Genomic DNA, 22,264 nt, shown 5'->3' on the forward strand with positions numbered 1-22,264 from the left:
AGTTCTTTGAGGGACTGATGACCTGTTACAGTCATGCTTCTCTGGAAAAAGCTGGGCTAGCGAGTCAAGAAAATTCCCCTCTCCGAGCAGCAGACATGCTTGGCCGTCAAACCTCTCCTCTGTAACCCCCTCTAGGTGTTTGAGAACGGGTCTAGGAGTCTTAACTTTTGTGCCTTTACTCAGGCTAGCAGATTTCACCCCAAAATGCTCAAAATTCAACTCCAAGCTGTGGCTGTAGGTGGACGGCACTCACGATGGTTGCGGATGGAGAGCTGCCCTGTGCACAATCTCTGGTACGTTGCAAGAGATTAACGACCACCCAAGGTCGCACACCGCATCCGAACAACGCGACGGCTACGGGGGACTCGTGCGGGACGGAGACAAGCGCTGCCTGACGGTGCCTGGCCCCGTTCGGTAGCAGCAGCTTTCCTGCAGGGTAAATACGGACCTGAGACTACTGCAAGAAAGAACAGCCCCCTCGGAGCTTGCTGGGCTATGGTACAATTTATTTAAAAGGGCACTAACATCACAATATAGTGATTCAGAAGTAATAAAGAACAAACAAACAAAAAGTTCTTCCAGAATGGAAGAACTCTCTAGAATTTCAAGTTCGCCCCCTTTGTCTATATGCTGTGTTGATACTTTTAAGCACACAAGCACGTACCAATTTTAAGACCCCGTCTTCATTTAACACACGAAGTAACTGATACTCATTTTTCTGCTGTCTGAGACTATATTCATAGTTTACGGCACCCCCTTCCACCTCTGCAGTCCCAACACAACAAAGCCAGACCGTGCCATGATGTTCTCTCATCTTCTTACGGCAAGACATCACCTCCGAATGTATTTAAAATGCCAGGGAGGATCCAGCTGGTGCCGCTCTGCGACCCAGAAACCGATCCTCCTACCACCGCAGCAACATGAGGCTCCACCACCACGAGCTCCCTGCTCCAGGCACAGAGGTGAAACAAAAAACCAAAGCTCATGGTGTCACCCTCAAAAAAAAAAAAAAAAAAAAAAAATTCTACTTTAAACTCTCAGTTTGAGTCAATGCCTGCCCAATCTTTCACGGTACTCTACAGGTACAGCACAAGACAGACTGTGCTGAAAACAGAGCTCTTGGTAACCTCAGGCCAGACCCCAATTACGTAGTTACTATCTAGTGCTATTACTGTTATTATTTTTAGGAGAAGTGGGTACTACAGCCTCATTTACTACATGACACATGCCACTTCATTTGCTGAATGAATCAGAAACTTTAAAGGGAGGGGAAACAAAACAAACCCAGAAACAGCACAGGATCATATGATTGACAGTGTCATTGTGCGTTTTTCACAGGAAGGGTAAATTAAGAACTGCAAGGACAAGCCTAATTTTACCTTTGTTTCACTTCTGTATGCTTGAGCGGCACTCGGTGTCCTTTAACAGGTTTTTGGGAAGGTCTGCCAGGCTGGAGTTTGTTGTTTTGTCTTTTATTTTAAGGGGAGTTTAGAAGGGAGGATAAGGGAAAGGAACACAAGTGCCAGCAGACGTGGATGCTCCGCTCTCTGCTGTCAGCCCCGGTGCCGGGCAGGAACACCGAGTTTGGCAGCAGCCTGAGAGGGAGACCTTCTCTGGGGCCTCTCTCGCCCCGTGCTGCTCCCCCCATCTCTCCCCCCCGCCGCACGCCCTCGCCTCCTGCCCGAGTCCCGTTCCTCGCTCCCCAAAAGCACGTCCCGGGTAACAAATCCCGAGAAAAACGAGCTGCTCACCAAAAATCACCTCACTTTCAACAGGGGCAGAACAAGATGTTCTCCCTCACCTCGTTTCTCAGAAACGGTAAGCCGCTTTTTCTGACTCTTCCCAAGAGTTTTCAGCGTGGCAAGATACACAGCTTGGGAAATTTCTGTTCAAAACCAGTTAACATTATGAGCAACAGAAGACAGAAGCTGCCTGTAATACTGAATTTTATAAACTTGCAGTCTCTGCTAACGGGATCGCCTCCCTATTATGTTCATGTTGTTCGTCTGTATCTCTGCTATCCAAAGCAGGTGGAGAGGACGAAGTATTGGAAAGTGAAGAAGCTACTAGGTTTAAAATGCGCAAGCTGATTTTCAGAAAAGCTCTGAATACCTTTTTTTGCTCCCGATCTGGACAGATCTGCGAAAGCTTGAAATCTAACCACCTAGGATTTCCAAGCCCGTTGCACCGTACAATTTCGTCTCTTATCTAAAGTTATAACCTGACCTTCCCCAGTTCTGCATGACAAAGGCTAACATTTTAAAAAGAAATTCAGGTCTGAAACTGCTCTTCCAGACAAGAGCGGCATAATTTTTATGATCTGTGGTTGCCGTTACGCACCGTTTTATTTACACCGCTGCTACGTTACATGGAGGATTTTAGATACCTATAGTGTATCAGAAGCTGCCCACACACACCCACATTAAAAAACCAAGCTTCCCCCACCGCACAGCTATCTGTCATTTCAGCAGCTTAGCAAAGACTGACGTCAATCAACATAGACGACTAATCATGATTTGGCACATTTCTAAATGGCATCTGAGACATAGCTGCAAATCTTGTACATCAATTTTATCTCAACCCTAATTACTTCAGTACTACAAGGGTTCTCACAAAACAATGCACACAGATCCAACTTCTAGATAATTCTAGAAGAGAGACTAAAAATATCAAAACCACCTGAGTTCATATTCAACGTTTTCACAGTGGTTATGCCCACATCAACACAACGCTAACATCAACTTTATAAAATGCAGGCCTCATTTTATTCAGTAGTTTCTGCTCAAGTCATGACCTTAAATATTTAGCGTGGAAATACTTTCACTGCAGAAACAAAAGCCACTGCCAAAAAGTTTCCAATTATTAAAAGCTCTTCTGCTATTCTCCTCCAGGAGAGAAGTCCAGCACACGCTGAGGGCTAAATTCCTCAACTGCAGCAACCTGCCAAAGCCCTACGGAAGTCCAGTTTTGTGGAATGTGGAGAACGGTGCCAAGAAGGGGTGTTTCGCGTACTTCTGCACCCTCCCAGAGCATGACCAAACATTCCCCCATTACCTACCTATACACTGAACATAGCAACCAGCCGGGATACAAAAGGGATATATAAAAGAGCTAAGACAATTTCCCCCTGGGATAAATCTCTCTCTCGAGTCCTGTTCCAGAGCCCTCGCAAGGCAAAGGCAAGACTGCACACGGGTACAAACAGGCTTTAGAGAACATCCTTGGAAAACAAATCAGTCTTACGGCAGCCATCCATCTCGCTACGATTTATTTTAATCGCTTGGCACGTCAGGAGCAGGCCTTTCCTTGCAGTGATGGCTGTGATACGTGAACAAGGGCTGAAAAACCACCCGTGCCGGAGTCCACGGATGCGACGGACAATTCTTACCCTGGTCGGCCAACACTTCACCCTGGGATCATCTTTTGAGTATCTGCTCACTGACTTGCCACGTGTTAGACGTGCATCTAGCAGTCCCAAGCCACCGAAGTGACCCAGAAGACGGGCACAGACCTCAGAAACTGGCCTGGCATTTTTCATCCCAAGCAAAAGAGAAAAACAAAAGGGAAAAGAAAAAAAAAACCACGCATTTGACTGAGTTGGTACTTACTGTTGTCGTAGATGGGGTTGGAAATCAAAGGAGGAAGAGCTAACGTGTAGTTGCCGTGTTCGTCGGGGAGGAAAGCTTGGAAGCAGAGGCGGACGACGTTGAGGTCATACTCGTCGATGTTGTGCAGCTGCTCTTCAGGCACTGAGCAGCGGAAGGAAAGACAAGACTGAGGATTAGTCATCAAAACCAGCAGCAATTCTTTAACAAAAACTGGGGATGAATCTCCAGCGGTAAAAGAGATGGTGTTGCCAAGGCAGACGAAACGTGCCCATAGTCCCTGCTAGCTTTACAGGGGCTGCATGAATAAACGCCTTGTACACAACAAATGATACAGAAGCCTTTAACGCTTTCCCTTCATCAAACAAGGCTAAACTGTCCTACTTCTCCAGCTGTTTCTTGCGTCTGGTTTCCTCACCTTGCCTTCCACACCAGTTTCATGTATCTATAGTTTAAAAGTCATTCCCTGGACATGTTTCTCTCTTGTTTGTGCATGATAAAATTTACAAAATGAATGCCGCTGCCGAAGAGAAATCTTTCAATACAAATAAGTCCTAGGACGTAGCTGAAGATTTTCAGCAACGCTGAGAGACTCCGGCTACATGATATCGCTATTTTCCTCTAGAAACCGAGATGGAAAAATAGTCAGAAGGCAGTTCTTGGGGCACGAATGAAGCCGAAACAACACAAACCATCTCCGCCCTCCCATCAACATCCGTGTCACCTCAGTACCTTTGAGAATAGTGATTAGCGGTGGCATTATGATAACGATTCTGTAATACAAGAAGCAAACCCTCGCTGGAAAGGATCTGTTTCCTTACGTATTCCTCCCAGTGTAAAACACAGTAACGCACAACCCAAGCTCAGCATTTCAGTTTTGGTCACTCTTTCACTTATTTTCATTTCAAAAATCCCATAGGACCTGGGATATCATTACTGAACGTTTCACGAACCCCTAGCTTAATGGGCGATTCTGGGAGAGGCAGCCCTCTCTGAATTCAGTGCTTTCCTTTGAGGTCTGACGTTAACTATCACGTTGACGTTCAATGCTAGCAAAATGAGAAACTGATTTAATTTCATTTAGGTAGAAGTACTGATAATTAAAATCATTTAAAGTGGCTCTCTTTTCCAAAATCGTTGAAAGCGGCAGTTCAGCATAGGTAGCTGCTCCTCGCAGGTACCGAAAGTGAACGTGTGCCAAGTCAACAGATCACAACCTCTCCGGTTCACCCCTTCCCCTGCCCTTTCAAAGGCCTCTTGCAAGAATGAAAGATTAAATGTGCCCGCGATAAGAAGTCTGGGGATCACGCTGTACTGATTAGATTGCAATGCTCTGACCTTTAACATTTATTATGGGTTGGTCTCCACCCTGCCACGAGTGGGATTCCGCAATGCCCACTCGAATGATTTCTTCCTTTCACCTTTTGATAGTGTGAAATAATAAATGCACTGAGCTCAGAATATTTTCCACTGGCATTTTTAGTCTTTCTTGTGCTCTGAGTACCTCAGTTTCTCCTGGTCTCTACTGTAAAAAGACATCAAATCACCTTTCCGTTTTAAAAGTCCGAGTTCTGCAATATTTCAAGACAAATACATCAGCGAGCACAAAACTAAGCAGCAACTACGTATGTAACTTCGGAACCGCTGGTGCCAGGGGAGTTCTGCCAGCGTGCGCTTTGCAGGCTGGTGGCTGACTGCATTTACCGGATACGCAGAGCAAGGTTTTATAATTTAAGGTACTTCATTAGCTGACCTGCTAACTGAATAAAACAGGATCTTTAGAAAACAGGTTTGGAACACAGAGCCGTTCAGCCTAACTCAGCTCCGGCAGACTCCGCAGCCCAACTGCCTCTCGATACAGCCCGATTTAGAGAATAAAAAAAGTGCATTCTCTAGATTGCACCTTGCAGAAGGGATAATCAGAAGAGCAATGCTACTTTGCTCCCAGCAGCTCAGGTGATTGTCATCCACCACGGCCAGCAGGCAATTAGCTCCCAAGGACACTCTGGCATCAAGGCTTACGTTCGTGTGTTCCATTAGCCAGCGGTGACCACGTGGATCCGCCCAGAGAGCCCAAGCGGTAGTCTTAAAAATTAAATTGAGCATAGAGATTCAACACCTTTGTCTAAGTCAACGCACTGGAGATAGAATCTGGATCTGAAAGCGCAAAATCTGGATCCGGCTTTTGATTCTGAATTAAAAGTGAGGGCTTTGTGGTTGTGCAATCAAGTCTCTCTCGCACAGCCGAAGCGGCACCAGTCCTGCGCCGCGTCTTCCGCGGGCGCGGCGGCCGCTTCCTCAGAAACAAATAATAGCAGGCTTAAAGCTTAAGAGAACTCTATAAATACAAAAATACACTAGATATGGAGAAAATTAGTAATGCCAATGTTCAAATGACATCATTTCCTATACTAGGAACTTTCGCAAATTCCCAATAAATGTTTAACCACCTGACATAGGAAAGGCGTGGGGTGCCAATAATCGCAAGAAACAGAGTTGCCGTATACAGCTCACCGTATTACAGCAAAAAAACACTGCTCCTGATTTGCATGTTCTTATAAATGCTTTAATACAATTTAAAAAATCTGTAGTTTGAAAGAGGAAGTGCTCAGTCAAGACTGATTCCTCTTGGGCTATTTTTAACCAGATGAGAAGAACATAACAGCGCAAAAAAGGAGAACAAGACAGCTGCAACTCCATCTTGTGATGACATGCTTAAAAAATAGAGAGAGGCTACGTCCCATGTTCGTATAAAGCAGCACACCGCTGTCATCCATTTCAAAACATGTTTCATTCCCACCTAAAAGACAATCATCCAACCAAAATAAAATGTTGTTATTTTTAACGAACGTCTAATTCTGCTCCCTCTGAAGTCAATTTGAGAGTAGCCACTAACTTGAACGGCTGCTGGCTTACACCTTAAGAATATTAAAAACAAACAAAAACGAGGCAGACAAACACCCTGCCTAACGCCTGGAGTGTAGCCCTACGGAGGATGGTCGTGTTATTTCACCGACTTCTCTACGGAAGGACAACAGACAGGGTTAAACCTGACAAACCTGAAGTTATTAAAGTTAAGAAACACTGTTAAAGATTTTGGGAACAGAAAGGGCCGGAGGAGAAGAGCAGCCGCTCCATCAACCTGCGCAAGCTCCACACGAGCAGCTCGACTGAAACCAGCGACGTTACGGGCGTGAAGTCAAGAAAAAGGTCGCACGATGCCGCGGTGTTGGGAGCAGACAGGGTAAAAAAGGCTCGAACGCGACACACGAATGAAAGGCAGAAGGTGCTCTGGTTTTGGCAAGAGTTCAACTTCCTCTTCTGACTGCTGCTCGCTGGGTGGTACCACACCTTGCCGTCTTCACATGAACCAACCGAAAAGGGCTGGAATCCAACCAACAATCTAGGTATGTTCCTAGGATGGCCCAACCTAATAAAAAAACCCCTAGCCTTAACCTGGCAGAAATTCATTTTCCATAGTTATCTATGCAAACCGGAGCGTATGAAGGAATGTTTCTAAGTATGGCTCTTTTACAAGGGGAAGGAGAGCCTTCAAAAGTAACGCTTAGCAACTCAAACATGTAGAAATGAAAAGAATACTTGAAAAGAATCAAAATTCTAAGTTAATTATGGGACAAGCTGCCAAAAAAAAAAAAAAATCATCTCCATAAAAACACCACCGGCGCAACGGAAGAAGAAAACCAACCCCACTCACCAAGAGTCTGCGATAGGATTTAAAAACCAGTATCTACAGTCAAACCTGGGGGGTATCAGCTGTTCAGCCTGAGAGGGGCTACAATAACTAGTAAATCCTTTCTTCATAAATCTGTTTACAACCCTTCTGAAAGGAATGCTGATTCCTCACCTTAAAAAATAATTACCTTGGAAATAATTCTCTACTCCATTGTCCACTATCGTGGAAAGAGACTGATACGGTCCCAGTGGGCACAAAAACACCCCACGCAAGCCGGACGATGAACTCCTTCCACCCCGAGCTGGCTAATCCGAGCAGCTCACGCGACACGGGCGTAAAGTCTGGGTTGTCCCTGGGTCAGAGATTTATGTCACTGAAGTCCAGAGACGCCCCGCTGGGTTTCTATTGAATAAAAGAACTTGGATTTGCTTCTGTAACACAAAATTGGAGACTTTCTGGATCCAAGCCACCAACTCGCAATTCCAAGTTCGGGCACAAAATTAAAGATGCCGACAAGATCAGGCCTCCTGTTTGTTCCAGTTTATTAATTTCTAATGTTTTTTGCTATTTTAACAGTCTTCAACAACCAGAAAGGCACCATTTATCTGACGAAACTACTGGGGGATTGAGGACTCTGATGTTTACTCATAAGGTGATGCTGCAGGGAAAGTGAAAGTTTATTCTGAACACCGAAGAGAAATGATGAAGCGTTTGGTTTTTTGACTGAAAACGCGATACCTGATTAAATAGCAGACTCCTCACATACAGCCCTCCACCCAACTTCTAGACGAATGATGTCAGCAACTGCTGGAGTGGGTGGAGTTGGAGGTACTTGGGCATCTAAACTTAACCTGCACGGAAACTTCCAGGGCAGACGACGTGGTGTGACACCTTCAGAGAGGGCTAGGCTGAGAACGCCCGTTTCCCCTGCAAAGGGACATCTTGTGACCTTCCCTTCGCAGCGAGGGGCTGCGGGGGCACAGGAGCCACGCTAGATCTCAAAGAAAGAGAATGACCTCCCACAAACAAAAACCACTTCACCAAGGAGACCGCTCGGGAACACGCATCATTAATAGTCACCATGAGCCGTGTCCTGCCTTTTCTCTTACGCAGATGATGGTTTTTAATTGAGGGATATGCTGGGAGCTCAGTTTCATTGAAGTGATGACACAGAGGTGGCTTTGCCTCAAGCATTTTGCTCCTGGAACACGAAGATCCCCCCCTTAGCCCTGATACCGACTGATCCGTTCAACCTACGCCAGAGGTTTTGCTGCAGAAGGCTGGCTCTGCCCAACCTTCCTTTCCAGCACTCCTCTTACGCTGGGACTAGCTCTCACGTGGTTGAATCAGACCAAGGAACTGGTCCGGTTCAAAACTGACTTGCCAGAAGAGGAAAAGGCTTGTTTTCAGTCAGTCGGTTCCCACGACCGCTAGCCCGGGCGCAAGGGGAACGGGGGAAGCAGACGGACGCGGCGAAAGGAAGGATTGCCTCTGCCGGCACCGACTTACGCCAGGTTCAAGCAGTCGGGGAGATCGGGTGCAAGTCACAGGTCCCTCTCAGCGCCTGGGGGGTACGTTTCGGATTCAATTTACTCTCCGAAGCCTACGTCTGCGCTGCAGCCACGGTTGTGGCTGCGTCTGATGTAGCCAGCCTCAGGAAGGGCCACAGCAGGCTGGGAACACAGCACACACTACGTTGCCCAAGTATTTGACTGGCGTCTCCTGCAGCTGAGCTCTGCGCAGCTAAAAAGCATCTCACCAGCTAGTTTAATGCTACATTTGCTCTTTCTAAGTGAATTACAACCATACGGGTACAATACAATCAATTCTGCAGAAAAAAGAAGCCCCTGCATGTACCTATAAACAGAACGTGCATCAGCAATACTCAATAATTTTAAAAAAGCAAAAACTCAGAGGGTTGATTAGTGCACGTGATTGTAAAATTCAGATGCTGACCTACAGTCAATAAATGCCCAAACTCCTATGGTTACATTTCCCTGTTTCACAGAAGAAAGAAGCGCAGGGAAGGTGAATGGCCTGGCCCGAGACAAAAGCCAAGGGATGAACTGGGAATACAAATTAAAACTTTCGAAACTCAGTCCTTGCTTTGTCTAGACAATGTTTCTCTGAATCTGGGTTCTTTTCCTGTTTTGAGTTCAATCTGAAAAAGGTAAAACTGGAACAGATTTAAGCAAATATATCCATCAGCCTCTGTATGTTTCTAACACATTTTTAGCAGTTTCTGTTTATAGCACAAAAAAAAGAAGTCAGCAGGTTTTGTCTCTCTACTTGGTAATTTTCCTTTTCATTTTTAAACAATCTGAAAAGCGGCTGTCCTTCAGGTTAATACAAAAATTTCAGCCTGAACAGCAAGAAGCATTTGCATGAGGAGCGCAAGAACAAAGGGCTTTCTGCAGTTAAAAGATGTTACGATCAGAACATTTAGCTTTCCTCAAGTGGATTTGCTCTGTGCCTCTTAAAAAGCTGCCAACTCTCACTTACCAAGACTTTTCAGCTTGAGAATTTAGTTGGGGGGGGGGGGGGTGGGGGGGTGTGTGGTTACACATTTGTTTCGATTTAAGGACAGAAGTTTAAAGTTTCTTTTAACATCTGGGGCATTCATTACAGAGGACTCTGATGCATTCCCCTTGCAAACCATTCCCAACTCCTCAGTTCTTTGCTCAGAGCCTTCTTTCGGTTCGTGATATTTTGCTTATTTGCTCACGTAATCCGTGGCCCGATAAGCCCCCCGAAAAGGCAGGCGCTCCCCTGCGGCGAGGGGGCTGGAGAGGGGGGGATCCTGGCCAGCTCGGCCGACGTGGGTCTCACGAGCGCAGCCGCCGGCGAGGGAAGCTGCGGAGAGGGCGACTGCGCGCGTGGGCGGGAAGCGAGTGCGACGGGTGCGGGGACGAGCTCCGGCGCGGCGCGGAGGCGTGCAGGGGGGTGTCGTGGAGACGGTGACGAGCGCGAAGCCAACGCGGGGTCAGCTGCTCGCGGGCGGAAAGGGGAAACGGCAAAGGAAAGACTGCGGAGGCAAACGGAGCTGAATTACTTGTGGGGTACAGGGGAGAGCCTAAAAATTAATTAAATGCCTATTAGCAAGAGCAATTACAAAGGAACAGGAACCTTAAGCATATGTCAAGCTCCAGGGAAAGCCTATTTATACCCTCTTGATCAATGGCCTGGAATTTGGCAACTCTCTGGGTTTCTCACTTTAAGACAAGGCCAGGGTTTTCATGCTGTCATCCATTTGGCTCGAAAAAGGTTAGTCCTCTGCAATGCTTTGCTAAGTGCAGTTTTCTCCCTAAATTTAAAGAACACATTTAGGGCTTTTCCTCATTGATAATTAACTTGAGTTGTTATTAACTCAATTGTTGTCTCTATGTCAAGTCACACCCACCCACAAAAGCTCTTAATTCAGGACTGGCTCTTCTTTTAATTTGAGTTGGCTGTACATCAGACGGTACATGGGAAGACAAGGATATGGCACAACTCAACAGCTACTAAAAGAAAACAAACACCCTAGAAAGCAGACGTGGACCAGCTCCACTGGAGGAGTAGCTCTGCTCCTTCGATGCCGTGCTCTTTGTATCATCATCATGCCAAGGAGTCCTAGTTACACGTTACGCCGCCACTGCACGCCATTTCCCTGGCGTGCTGAGGAAGAAGAGACGGAAGAGGTTTCGATTGTTTAGCCTATTAAAGGACAAAAATACACGGGATGTACCTTGTGAACACGGCAGATCATGAACACGTCCGGAGATGGGGTGGAAACAGCAACTCTCTCCAACAAGGCGAACGCAAGAGGAGCGACCTGAGTGGAAGTCATCTGATTTGCACCCTAGTGAACGCACGCAATTCGCACAGCCTGCGCCGAACTTAACGCGGGATAAATGCTGCCAGCTAACAGTGGGGAACTCATAGTGAAAGAGCCTTACAGGTACGCCTGCAGAACAACGCAGATGCAACCAGCTCCAGCTGGGCACACAGCACGATCTGCAAATACCGACTTCTAATCATCCAGGAGTTCGGAGGTAGACATCGGTTGCTCCAACAGCATAGGCGAGAGTGCTGGAGAACATGATCTTAAAACCCATACATCTTGGCCAAGCAACTTCCTGCTGTTGCTCATTATAACCCTTATTCAATATGCATCCGTACCATATGCTGGAAGTCATGGAGGAGGGATGATTTGTGTTAGGGCTCACTCTCCCTTTGCCATCCCAGTTGCCTGTGGCATCTGGGCTTCCCTGGAAGACGATGGCCCCTTTACACAAAGAAGTTTGGAACGCAACTTCGCGGCCCCACGCCTTGCTGTTACTTCATCCCTTACTGACAAGACGAGTAATACATGTGCTGGCAGAGTGGAGGCATTTTGCATTTCTTAATAGGGTCAATACTGAACCTCTGCCCCAAAAGGAGACTCAGGACAGGGACTGTTTGACTGTTCCAGAAGAAGGTGGGAAAGAAAAAGAAAAAACAAGCAACACAAACACCCTGAAGGCTAGTTTTCAGCTCCATGAAATTTCTTTTATGATGTTCATACACGAAATGAGTAAGTCTAACTTGCGACCTGCTTAGAGGATGCACCAAACTCCAAAACTTCCCTAAACAGAAAAGTCAGATGCCTTTCTGAGGACACGCAAATAAAGCACAACGCAGGATGGATACAATACAGCCTGCGCAATCTTGGAGAATGTAGCGATGCTCTTCCGACCTTAAAAACCAAACAAACTAAATCCATACATAAAACTTTCAATCTTGCCAAGCAGCAAACATTACGGTGACTGCTGCTAATGAAACCCTGTTTTGATCAACTAAGCACACACATAAAAATATTTCTGTCACTAATCCTGTTTTATTAGACCTCGGTCCTGTGCCTTTCTGGGCTCTACTTAGCGTGGGACCGCCCTGGGGCGGCTGGAGGCCATTCTCAAGCGGCTCTGCTTTGTGCTGACACGTTACCAAGTGCCGAGAGGCAATTACGCAGGCTGGGGATTGCCAGCGGCCCCTTCTCGGCACAACCCCTGCCAAGAGCAGGGTGCTGCCCTGTGTGTCACCCAAGCAAGGCTCTCCTCTGCTGCCGGACTGGTGGAAAGCAGCCCAGGATCTGCCCTGATGCTACCAAGCGCAACTTGCTGTCATCACCCAAAAATGATCAGCGAATTTGGAGCTATGCACCCACCTCTGTAAAAACCTACTGTCAAATGATTTTAGTGAAACATGTCTTCACTCTTACACTCAGCAGCGTAGGAACGGAGCTAACTACGAGGTTGCTAAAGTTTCTTTGGTGAAATACACGTACAGAAAGGGATTTTATCATGTGCTTTTACTGCATGACATCAAGAGAAAATGTCAACTCTTTTTTTGTTTATGGAGTAAAAGAATGCCAAGAGGGCTGAACCGAAGAGTTCCCCTTTCTTGTGTGAAATCAAGGTAGAGCTGGCTGAGTCAAGGTAGCATAATTAAAACATTTAAACTGTTTAAATTGTGCTGATGAACTAAACTCGCGTAAAAACAGATGCCATTGCGTGCATACGTTATCAGAACCAGGGTAATTGTTTACATGAACTATTGGGACCATCAGCCTGACTGTTCTAAAAATTAAGTGATCTAAACCATTTCTCATTCTGTAATAAGTTCAACATGCTTCTTGTCCCAGTTCAGGACAAAAGCAACGCGTGTCTTTTGAAGCTAGGCAGAAATCCAGCTCTCAAGAAGGGTCTTACCTGAATTTAGCAAGACCTCTGTGGGTATTAAAAAAACAAAACCAAACCAAAACAGTATTTGAAAAATCTCCAAGCTCTTGCCACACTTAAGCAAATACATAACTGCATTCATAATAATGCTTAGCTAATAGTTTATGGGGGGTGTATGCTTTTCATCTAATTCCCCCCAGTTGCGCCTGCATGCTGAAAGTGTCTGTCCCGCTCCGGTTGGCCCTGCAGTTTGCTGTGTGTTCCCCGCTCCCTCCGTGCACTGAACTTAGCAGTTACGTGGCTGGGAAACGAATTGGTTTAGCAAGTTGATCTAAGGGGAAACCACTTCTTTTTTTTCTTTTTTTTTTTTTCTTTGCAAGTTGGTTTTCCATTGGAGCAACTTGCTGAGTCCGTTCACCGGGTAAGCCACACAGCCTCTGTACCTGCTGTGAGGAAAGCAGTAGGAGTGTGTGACCAGGGATGGAGGGAAGAGCAGGATGACTCTTTCTGAGAGCAGCCCACAGACGTCCCATCAAACGACAGCCTGTGGGAAGGCCCTTCCAGGTGCGGTTCTGTAGCAGCACGACTTGCCTCAGACTTGCCCGAGACCAATACTGCTGCCGACTTCCCGATGCGCCCGCTCCCGTGCTGTAAAATCAAGCAAGGGGCAGCTTCAAGGAGTCTCTCGGCCCCCTGAATCGGCTGGCTGAGGGGTCGCAAACACCAGGGTCACAACAAGAGAAGAGACGGGACGGTGGCAAGCTAGAGTTATATTGGTTTAAGTCGTTGCAGAGTTACGCTAATTCAGTCGTTCGTTCTCACAGCTGCCAGGACCGGGGAATCCGATTCCTGAGATACTTGTAGAAGTTTCCAGAGAAAGTTGCTGCTGCTACCCCATTGCTTCTGTCCAAGCAGCAACTCACATTGCTGCTGGGATTAAAAAAAAATAAAAAAATAAAAAAAAAAGGGGCAACTATCCAAATAGATTCATCATGTGATGACAGTGAGGAAAGACTAGGAGGGACATGGAAGGGGAAGAGTGTTTCTCAAAAAAAGATTTTCTTGGAAGAAATGAAGCTCCACCACAAAAGCAAAGGCAGGACGAACAAAAACCCAGCACCCTGCAAAGTGAACCAGCTAAGTTCTACTCACCGTTGAAAGGGTTAATCTTCTTTGAGATTCGTAAAGAAATTGATTCCTTCAGGTCTTTCTTCTTCACACACTGAATGCCCAAATTCTGAAAACTGAAGCACATGTGGCAGGATTTCAGCAACTAATAAAACCTTCAGTGTAGAATATTAAATAAATTATTTCATGTTAACTAGGTGTGATAACATACAGTGTAAGAAATGAAAAAAAAAAAAAAGCAGCTTATTTTGAGAAGTGTGTAAAAGATCTGAAAAGCAGGGATGCTGTTTTTTCTAAAGTAAGAGCAGAAACAGAAGTGAAAAATACTGAAATAAAATTTACAGAATTTATAGTCTTTATTAAGAATATATAGTTCTATATCAAAAATGGTTACTCTGCAGTAAACCTACAGTGATTAAAAAGTTAAATACTCAATCTCAGGTAATTTAAAGTGACAATTATTTTTGCTATCAATAAACCTGCTGCTCTGCATGAGTTAAGGATTTGCTCTCCTGCTTTTATCAGGGAATATAAGTTTCAAACACTATTTTAAAGTGTTTTTTTTGAAACAAGTCAAACCAGGTTTTTAAATCTCACGTAGTTATGGAAAAGTTCTGAAGAGCTGCAGCTCTTCCTTATTTGCATAAGAGTGCAGGTCACCCCGATGCAGGAGGTGGGGGGAGTCCCAGGCGAGCTGACTCTTTCCCACATGGAAAAACCATGACATCATCAAAGCTGAGTGGATGTAAAGCAGGAAGTTAAAAAAAAAAAAAGTAGTAAAAAAAAATAATCTGTGTTTCATCACGATACAACAAGCTAACACTCTCAAGAACAGTTCTACCTATCCCTGCGCTCAACAAGACTATCCTAGCACGATAGGGAAGGATCCTCTAGGAAAGTTTAATTTCCGTAAACTCCTTTGCCTGCGCCCAATACGCTCTGTTCAGAGGTTCCCAAATCCTCTGCCATCAGGCTCCGCTTCCAGAACCTTTATTCGCTAGAGGAACGCGTAAGCTTTCTTTTGGACCTGAACTTGACACGGCGACCCAGAGGAAAACAAAACGCGGTAGCATCTCGTACTTCACTAAAGCACTTCGGCTTCATATTGTGGCTACTGACATTCAAGAGTCGTACTGTACCTTCATGAGCAATCTTATTTCTATCTTCTCTCGTAAGTAGTACTTTTTTCAGGGCGTGATCACGGCAGATATTACTTCCCTCCCCCCCCCCAATACCCACTGTATTCCTCAGATTCAGTCTGAAGCACCCTTCAAGTCCACGAACTGGCCTGGTTCCGTATTATATCCCCAAATTGCCATCTGGCAGTGCCAGGCTCTCCAGCCGCCCTCCGTAAGTTGCAGAGCTCGAGCGAGCAGGTATGCAGAACCGGCCTGGAACAAAAGTTCTTCCCAGCTATGCAAGGACTGACAGCCATCAATCGCTCTGCCCCTTGCAACAACCGCGAACGAGGCCTTCCGTGGGGAGAAACTAGGCTTTAAGAACCCCGTAATTCTCAGATTGTAAACGTTTTCTTAAACGTGCGCTGCCACGGAGAAAGCATCTATTTAGCGCTGGCTAAACAGAGGGCCGGATCAGAGGAGAAACTGCTGAGAACCTCAGCACGGCTGCGGGGTTTCACATCAACGCTCGCTGACAGGAAGCAAGCAAGCTAACGAGAAGAGCGAGGGAGAAGTAGGAAGAGAGGGAAAAAAAATGAAAAACATTTTAAAACCCGATGATATCATGCATGGAGAGAGAGAGCAAACTAGGAAGTAAAAACCTGCGTACAGAAGCAGTCACACAAGCTCCAACATTCACACTTTTGACGTTTTGGCCAGGGAGGGCTCTGATGAAGTCCAGGCAGCGGCACAAAGACCTTTACACCACAGGGAGAAGAAAATGCTTTGTTCAACCGGAACTACATGGGGAACTTTAAAGAAGCAGAAAGCAGAGTAATTACTCAGACCAGCCCAAAATCTAGGATTGATCATTCCAGTTCTGGAAAAAAGAAAAAAAAAAAAAAAGGAAGAAAAAAAAAATATTTTGGATTTTTGCTCTGTTTGGGATGCTCAGCAAGAGTAAACAGCCAGAACCACTACCAAGAGAGGACATCTCCTGCTCACTAGTAGTGTATGAGGCTTTTGTCCGACATGGACTCGAAGAGAAGAATGTGAAGACTGAGTCACCAGCCACAAAAAGGAAAATGACTTTAAACATCCAGATCCAATTATGGATCATACTGTTCTTTCATCTTAAAGCAACCAATGATTTGTTAAAAAAAATGAGTGTACCGATGCTGGAAACATTTCAAAGAGAATGTTTCTAGCCTCCTCCCATCAGGATCTCCGATGTCAAGCTCAGTTGAAGCTTACAGTTTCGCATTATCAGTAAAGTGAAAGTAGCCCACTTACTGTTTTGTAAGAAACCGAGAGGTTTATAACCTAACGATATTGAGAAGAATTGATGGATGTAGCAAACAATCACGAGCGCCTCAAGTGAAATGGAGACGCAGGGTTATGTCAAAGAACAGGATGTGATGCACGCATATAATGGAGACGAAATCAAAATCTGCAAACAGATTTTTGCAGAGCGTCCCAAGGCTTTTTGGCATCACAGCCCGTAACGGCCTCTCTGCAGGCTTTGCCTTCTGCTTACACACTTAACCTTGTGCAACGAAACGCCAAGAGGAAAAACAATCATCAGTGTCTTCCTGCACTCGGTGACCGTAACACATAACCAGAAAAGGCGTTAAGCAATCGGGCTTTTTCGCTACGGCGCCCAGAGCAGGAAGTGGGACGGGCTAGAGCGGCAGGCTGCCCTCCACCTCGGGCGAGGAAGCTCCATTTGAGGAGACGAAGGAGAAGCTGGTGAATGGATGGTCAAGAGGAAGGCGGAAGGTCCCTTAACAGTTTAAGATATTTGTGACTTTTAGACAAGGTGAAGGGGAACTCTACTTGCAGGGAAGCCGAGGAGGATGAGGTTACCGCAATGAAGGGACAGCCCTACCCTTCTAGAGAGGTGGGGGAAAAATTATAGGAATAACATTTACTAATCCTTTTCTTCCATTTGCCAATTAGGACAGCATTGTGAACAGACCTAAAGACAATAGACTAATAACATTGTTAGCACCTGTAACAGCAAAAGACAGTACAGTCAACATGCTACGTGCCACCTGAATACATTGCAGCACATTCACGATCACTTGAGCCCGGGCTGCATGGTGAAGAAGCATCTCCACTATTACAACTGTTTGTTTCACCATCAGGCAATCATCATCTTCAAACAGACTGTGTCTTCAGTTCTCTCCTTTAATAGTGTTCTACTGACTAAACCCACATAACTATGGAGTAATTTCACTAACATCAACAGAATCACATCAGCCTGAAAGCAGTGCGTAAGAGCTATTTATACACTGAAATATTTACCTTATTTTCTTCCCAGCTCAGTTACGTTTACCCCAAAGCAATAGCCTACTTCCAAATTTACTACATCGCAACCTGTGAACCACAAACAGCTTGTCAATTCTGAATTCCCCTCTCCAGCAATAATCACTCGACATTCGCTGCAGTTTACTCTGCTTTTACTTTATTACATAAGACTTGGTAAACTTACAGGAAAAGTCATCAAATCCAATTTTATTTCAGATATTCCTAACATCCCTCTGAATAGCACAGAGAAACGCATCTCATACAAAGCCTGAATTTTCCTTACTGCATCCAACAGGTAAGAATCCTTCCCCGGCATGCTCGCTCTACAGAGCTGATCCTGAGCAGAATCTGTATTTTTACTCAAAAAACCCCAACCCAAAGAAATAGCATCAACAGTGACGGCTACTAACACGTTTCTAGAGGTGTCACAACCATTACTTCTAAACGACATGATACTCAGCCAGTGCAAACTTTCTCCACCAGTTTCCAGAAAGTCTAAATACAATTCCCTTCGAAGACGTGAACTTCCCTAAACCTCTTATCACCGTGAAGTACTAATTCTAACGTTGTTGTGACCCATTCTATTACTCATCATTATCACATGCAGGAGAGCGCCACGCTCAAGAGTGAGAAGTGTTACTGAACAAGATGAAAAAAAGCAAACAAGTGGGAGAAAGGAAAAGGAGACAGACATTGGGAGAACGAACAAAGGAAAGGACCAAAGATGAGTGTGTAAAGTACTGAAAAAAGAAGGAAATACTTCGAAGAGAAGTTGCCCCCTCTCTGAGATGGATTAGCAATCAGCAAAGACAGCATACTTATTGCCCTTTTAATCACTAGTGAGAGTTTTAAAACATAAGATTAGCAAATCACTTGCATAATTAATTGAACTCCCAAGCAACACCATTACTCACGACAGGACTCGCCGTTCTGGCCCAAACTCTGCTTCGTAGTAGCCATCTCTGCAGTCTTTTCCAACCAGATCATGAGGGTGTGGCTTGTAGGGTTCGTTCTTCGTTACCAACGTAGTTCTTATTTTGACTTTTCCAAAATAGTTCAGAATCTACAAAAAATGTGAGATGTTTTCTAGATTTTGGATACCAGGGCTAGTAAAGTCCCCACATGTAACAGAAAATAGGTTTTATCCTAAAATACTCTATGGAAGAAATACCACAGCTAAGAAAATGGCATTACTGCTTCATAAAAGCCAGGACCATTCAGAACATTTCAGTTCTGTTCATTTTACACTAAAAAACCAACTGTTTCGCAAAACATTTGAGAAGTGAAATTTTTTTCAAAAGTGTATCTCAACTACTTTGGAAAGTAAAACAACATACTTCACCTGCTAGTTTTGCCAAAGCAGCTGGTTATTTGTAATGATAAAATTTCGCTGGTGCCAGTATTTGACATTCAATCCATTCAGTTCTCTTAAACTACTCTACTGCAAGAATGGGAAGGAAGTCTGAAAGGCTCTAAAGAATCTTTTTTCTTTTTTCTTTCCTCTTTTTTTTTTTTTTCTTTTTTTGAGGCTGGAGATCTATTGCTTCACCATCTTTTACCAGGGCTATTTATACGAGTTGAATTCATCCCTGTGCAAAAGGCCAGAGGTAATATAGAAGCTTAGACCTAAGAGTAAAACAGCTTGTAGTGCTGCAAGACAAAACCTAACAGGACATATTTCATCATCATATCTAGCCTTACAATGAAAGATGCAAAATTCTACGTAGGTGACCACATACAAGTGCTTATTGAAAGACAGGTCTAGCTCCAAAGATCTTAGGAAAAAACTCCTAAGGCCTCAGGAATAAGGATATTACCTGTGCATGGAACACGTAAGTACTGAAAGAGGATCTTAACAGATACAGCATGACATAATCCCCTATGAAGTCTTTTTTTTTTTTTTTTTTAAAATTACTTCTCAGATGAATATTCAATCTTATATTCAAGAAGGGGGGCACTGAATTCTCAAGCTCCTACTAGAGCCTTCACAGCAGTCATCGGCCTAATTCAACACACGTTTCTTAGGTGCATAAAAGTCTTCCCTCATGCTGCCGGCTACCAGTGAAGTCACCAAGGGTTGTGTGGGTGAGTGAGAAAAAAAAAAAAAAAAAAAAAAGAAAAACAGTTTGGCCTAAATTGTTTGAAGCGTAACAACTTGAAAGCAAATACAAGACTTGCTCAGGCACACATTTGTGCAGAGGCGAGCTCTCCTCCTCCACTTCCCCTGCCCTGTAACTAACTGTTCCTCTCCTCCTTCAGCCCCTTCTTTCCTCCTCCTGAGGCTCCAAGGATCCACCATATATTCTTTTCAGCCGAAACCTCAAACCTTTGACTTGACCTGCGCTCTTCTAGCTTCCACCATCTGTTAGCTTCTTCAGTCTCCAATTTGGCTCCTTTCTTGGCCTTCACACAAGCCACTGCTAGTTTTTACCCTTAAAATAAAACTTCCACCACTCCTTCACCTTCTTCAACTATTACATCATTTCTCCCTCGTTTCATACCCAGTCCCTTGAACCTGAAGCCTGATCTAGCCACTTTTGATTCTCCAGTTCCTCCTTGATGTTCTTCATCTCAACCGCATCACGAAATTTAATCTCTTCCTGGCCTCTCTGTTCTCGTCCTCATTGATGTTTCCATCTCTAGAGGGGACTCCCCTAGCAGCTAATCAGCACCAAAGCCTCCTACGGACTTCAGGGAGGCAGGAATTCACCTAGAAATCACCTGCTATCGATAACAATCAGCTCTGTCATCAACAGTCACCTTTAAAAAAAGAAGCCATGCCAGGATTGCACGGTCACCTACCACATCCCATCTTCCCCTCGGGTTCTGACTGGCCTTCGTCTGCAGCACGGTCCAGGCTAAGAGGAATCAAGGGCTTATGCCGCCTGTTCAACTTGTGCCCTGACGCAGCCTTAGGCTGAGAGTCTGAAAGTATTTACTCTTGCCAGCTGCCTACGTAGTTCCTTGTTCAATTGGTGGAGTGCTGAAAAAAAGAGCTTGGACGGATCTCCATTTCCTGCATTCCTTAACCAAATCTGGCACTGTGATAGCCAAGGGGGGGAACCTTCTCGTTTGCTTCTTCCCTTCGTAATTCTGGCTTCAGGGCTAGACCAGCTTCCACAGCTGCTTTACGTAGTAGAGGCTCGCTCTGCTGCTCGACTGCCAATACTTTCTCAAACTCTCCCTCTTCTTAAAGAGCTTTTACGCCTCAGCCTAACACATCTCTATTTTTCAGATTTCACATCCTCTGTATCCGTTCTTTTTCTGCTGCGATTCCAGAGACTCCATCTTTGGCTCCGCTGTGTTTTACACTTGCACACACTGCAAACACAGACACAGAGCTTCTGTTCCTGGGCACTGTAACGTACTTCAAGATGGCAAGTACTCCTAACTTCCCATTTATATCTGAGCTTTCTCTCCTAATCTCATCTCTGAAAGATTTTCTCCAAATTGAAAGAGATCAAGGAAACGCTAGCAACTCAAACTTCAAACAGGAGACCAGAAATTCTTCCCCCTTACCCTACCTGTCTAGGGTCTCTGACACATTCCTTTGTCCCACATCTGAGAGCTACTGCCAAAGCGCTTCCATTCCACCCCTCTCTCTGTATCTTTGGCCCTGCTTTGATCACAGCTGCTAGGGCTCCTCCGAATCCCTTCATTCTGGATTTCCCAACCTATCCATAATGCAACCACCCAAATCGTCTTCATTGCAGGTGCTCTGACCACATAATTCCCCTTTCTCAGCTCGTTTTTAAATTCTGTATCCCCTTCTGACTTCACGTACTTCAGGGCAGTTTCTTTCGCAGAGCCTAATCACCGAATCCCTGGCTGCAAGTCGCTTTCTTACTTCCCTCACTTGTACAAAGCGCCTTCTTTCATGTTGCGCCCAGCAAGCTTTTCAAAGCCTTTTCAAATTTTGTACGCAAACTCCTTCAAAGCTCTCCCAAAATTCACGCTGCAGTCCAAATAGTAAAAATAAACCCAACTCACATAACTAAGAAACCAGAACAAATGCGCATACAGAAAAAGCTAGTAACGAATGATTCCCAGACAATGAGTAACTTTACTGAATTCCCTTCTCTACCAGCGCTTTGTTAACTACCTCTACACCTTCTCCTCTTCTTGGGAATTTGAAACAAAATCTTTAATGGCTAGGAGCAAAGAACTCTTTTTCCACTCTGTCGCAACTACATTTGCATGCCAAGGAAAGAATAACAAAACATGAAATGAAAAACATTTTATTTACTGCACCAGGTCCAACGCATAGCTACGGCACAAAGTTAATGTGGGCAATGGTAATTCATGGATAAAAGCGGTATTTACCTGTATGGAAGGGAACGTCTTATTGTTTTCAGTACTGTGTTCTCCTGGAATGCTGCCTGCCGATCTTCCTTCACATTTGTATCTGAAACGCATGCCCCTTTGCCTGGGTTGTTCAAATATTTCAATGTAGGGCTCAGGGCCACCTTAAAACCAAAACATTATCGATATTAGTACACAATAGGACTTAACAAGCAGGAGAAGATGTAAGAATTAGGAAATCTAGGCTCTTTGATTGATATTACCATCTTTCCACTCGGTCTACCTTCTCAGACAATCTACTCTTCTTGTTACGTACATGCACACATTGACGGGGGGGGGTGAGGGGAGAGAAGAGATTTTAAATGAAGCCTCGGGTATCAACGCCGTCTAAGTAATTACCAAAGGACA

At 45.0% G+C, this 22,264-nt stretch overlaps 1 protein-coding gene across 1 annotated transcript in view; it reads right to left on the reverse strand.

Moving 5' to 3' along the window:
* Window positions 1-22,264, reverse strand: part of REL (REL proto-oncogene, NF-kB subunit) — a 32,371-nt gene that overhangs the window by 4,935 nt on the left and 5,172 nt on the right. The window contains exons 2-5 of the mRNA XM_075147753.1: window positions 21,878-22,020; window positions 18,469-18,617; window positions 14,151-14,242; window positions 3,609-3,749 (exon numbers count right to left, since the gene is read on the reverse strand). Of these exons, the coding sequence (XP_075003854.1) occupies window positions 3,609-3,749; window positions 14,151-14,242; window positions 18,469-18,617; window positions 21,878-22,020 (525 nt within the window). The remainder of the gene's footprint in view (window positions 1-3,608; window positions 3,750-14,150; window positions 14,243-18,468; window positions 18,618-21,877; window positions 22,021-22,264) is intronic.

Source organism: Calonectris borealis, chromosome 3, assembly GCF_964195595.1.
Source record: "Calonectris borealis chromosome 3, bCalBor7.hap1.2, whole genome shotgun sequence".
In the NCBI taxonomy this organism is placed as follows: domain Eukaryota; kingdom Metazoa; phylum Chordata; class Aves; order Procellariiformes; family Procellariidae; genus Calonectris; species Calonectris borealis.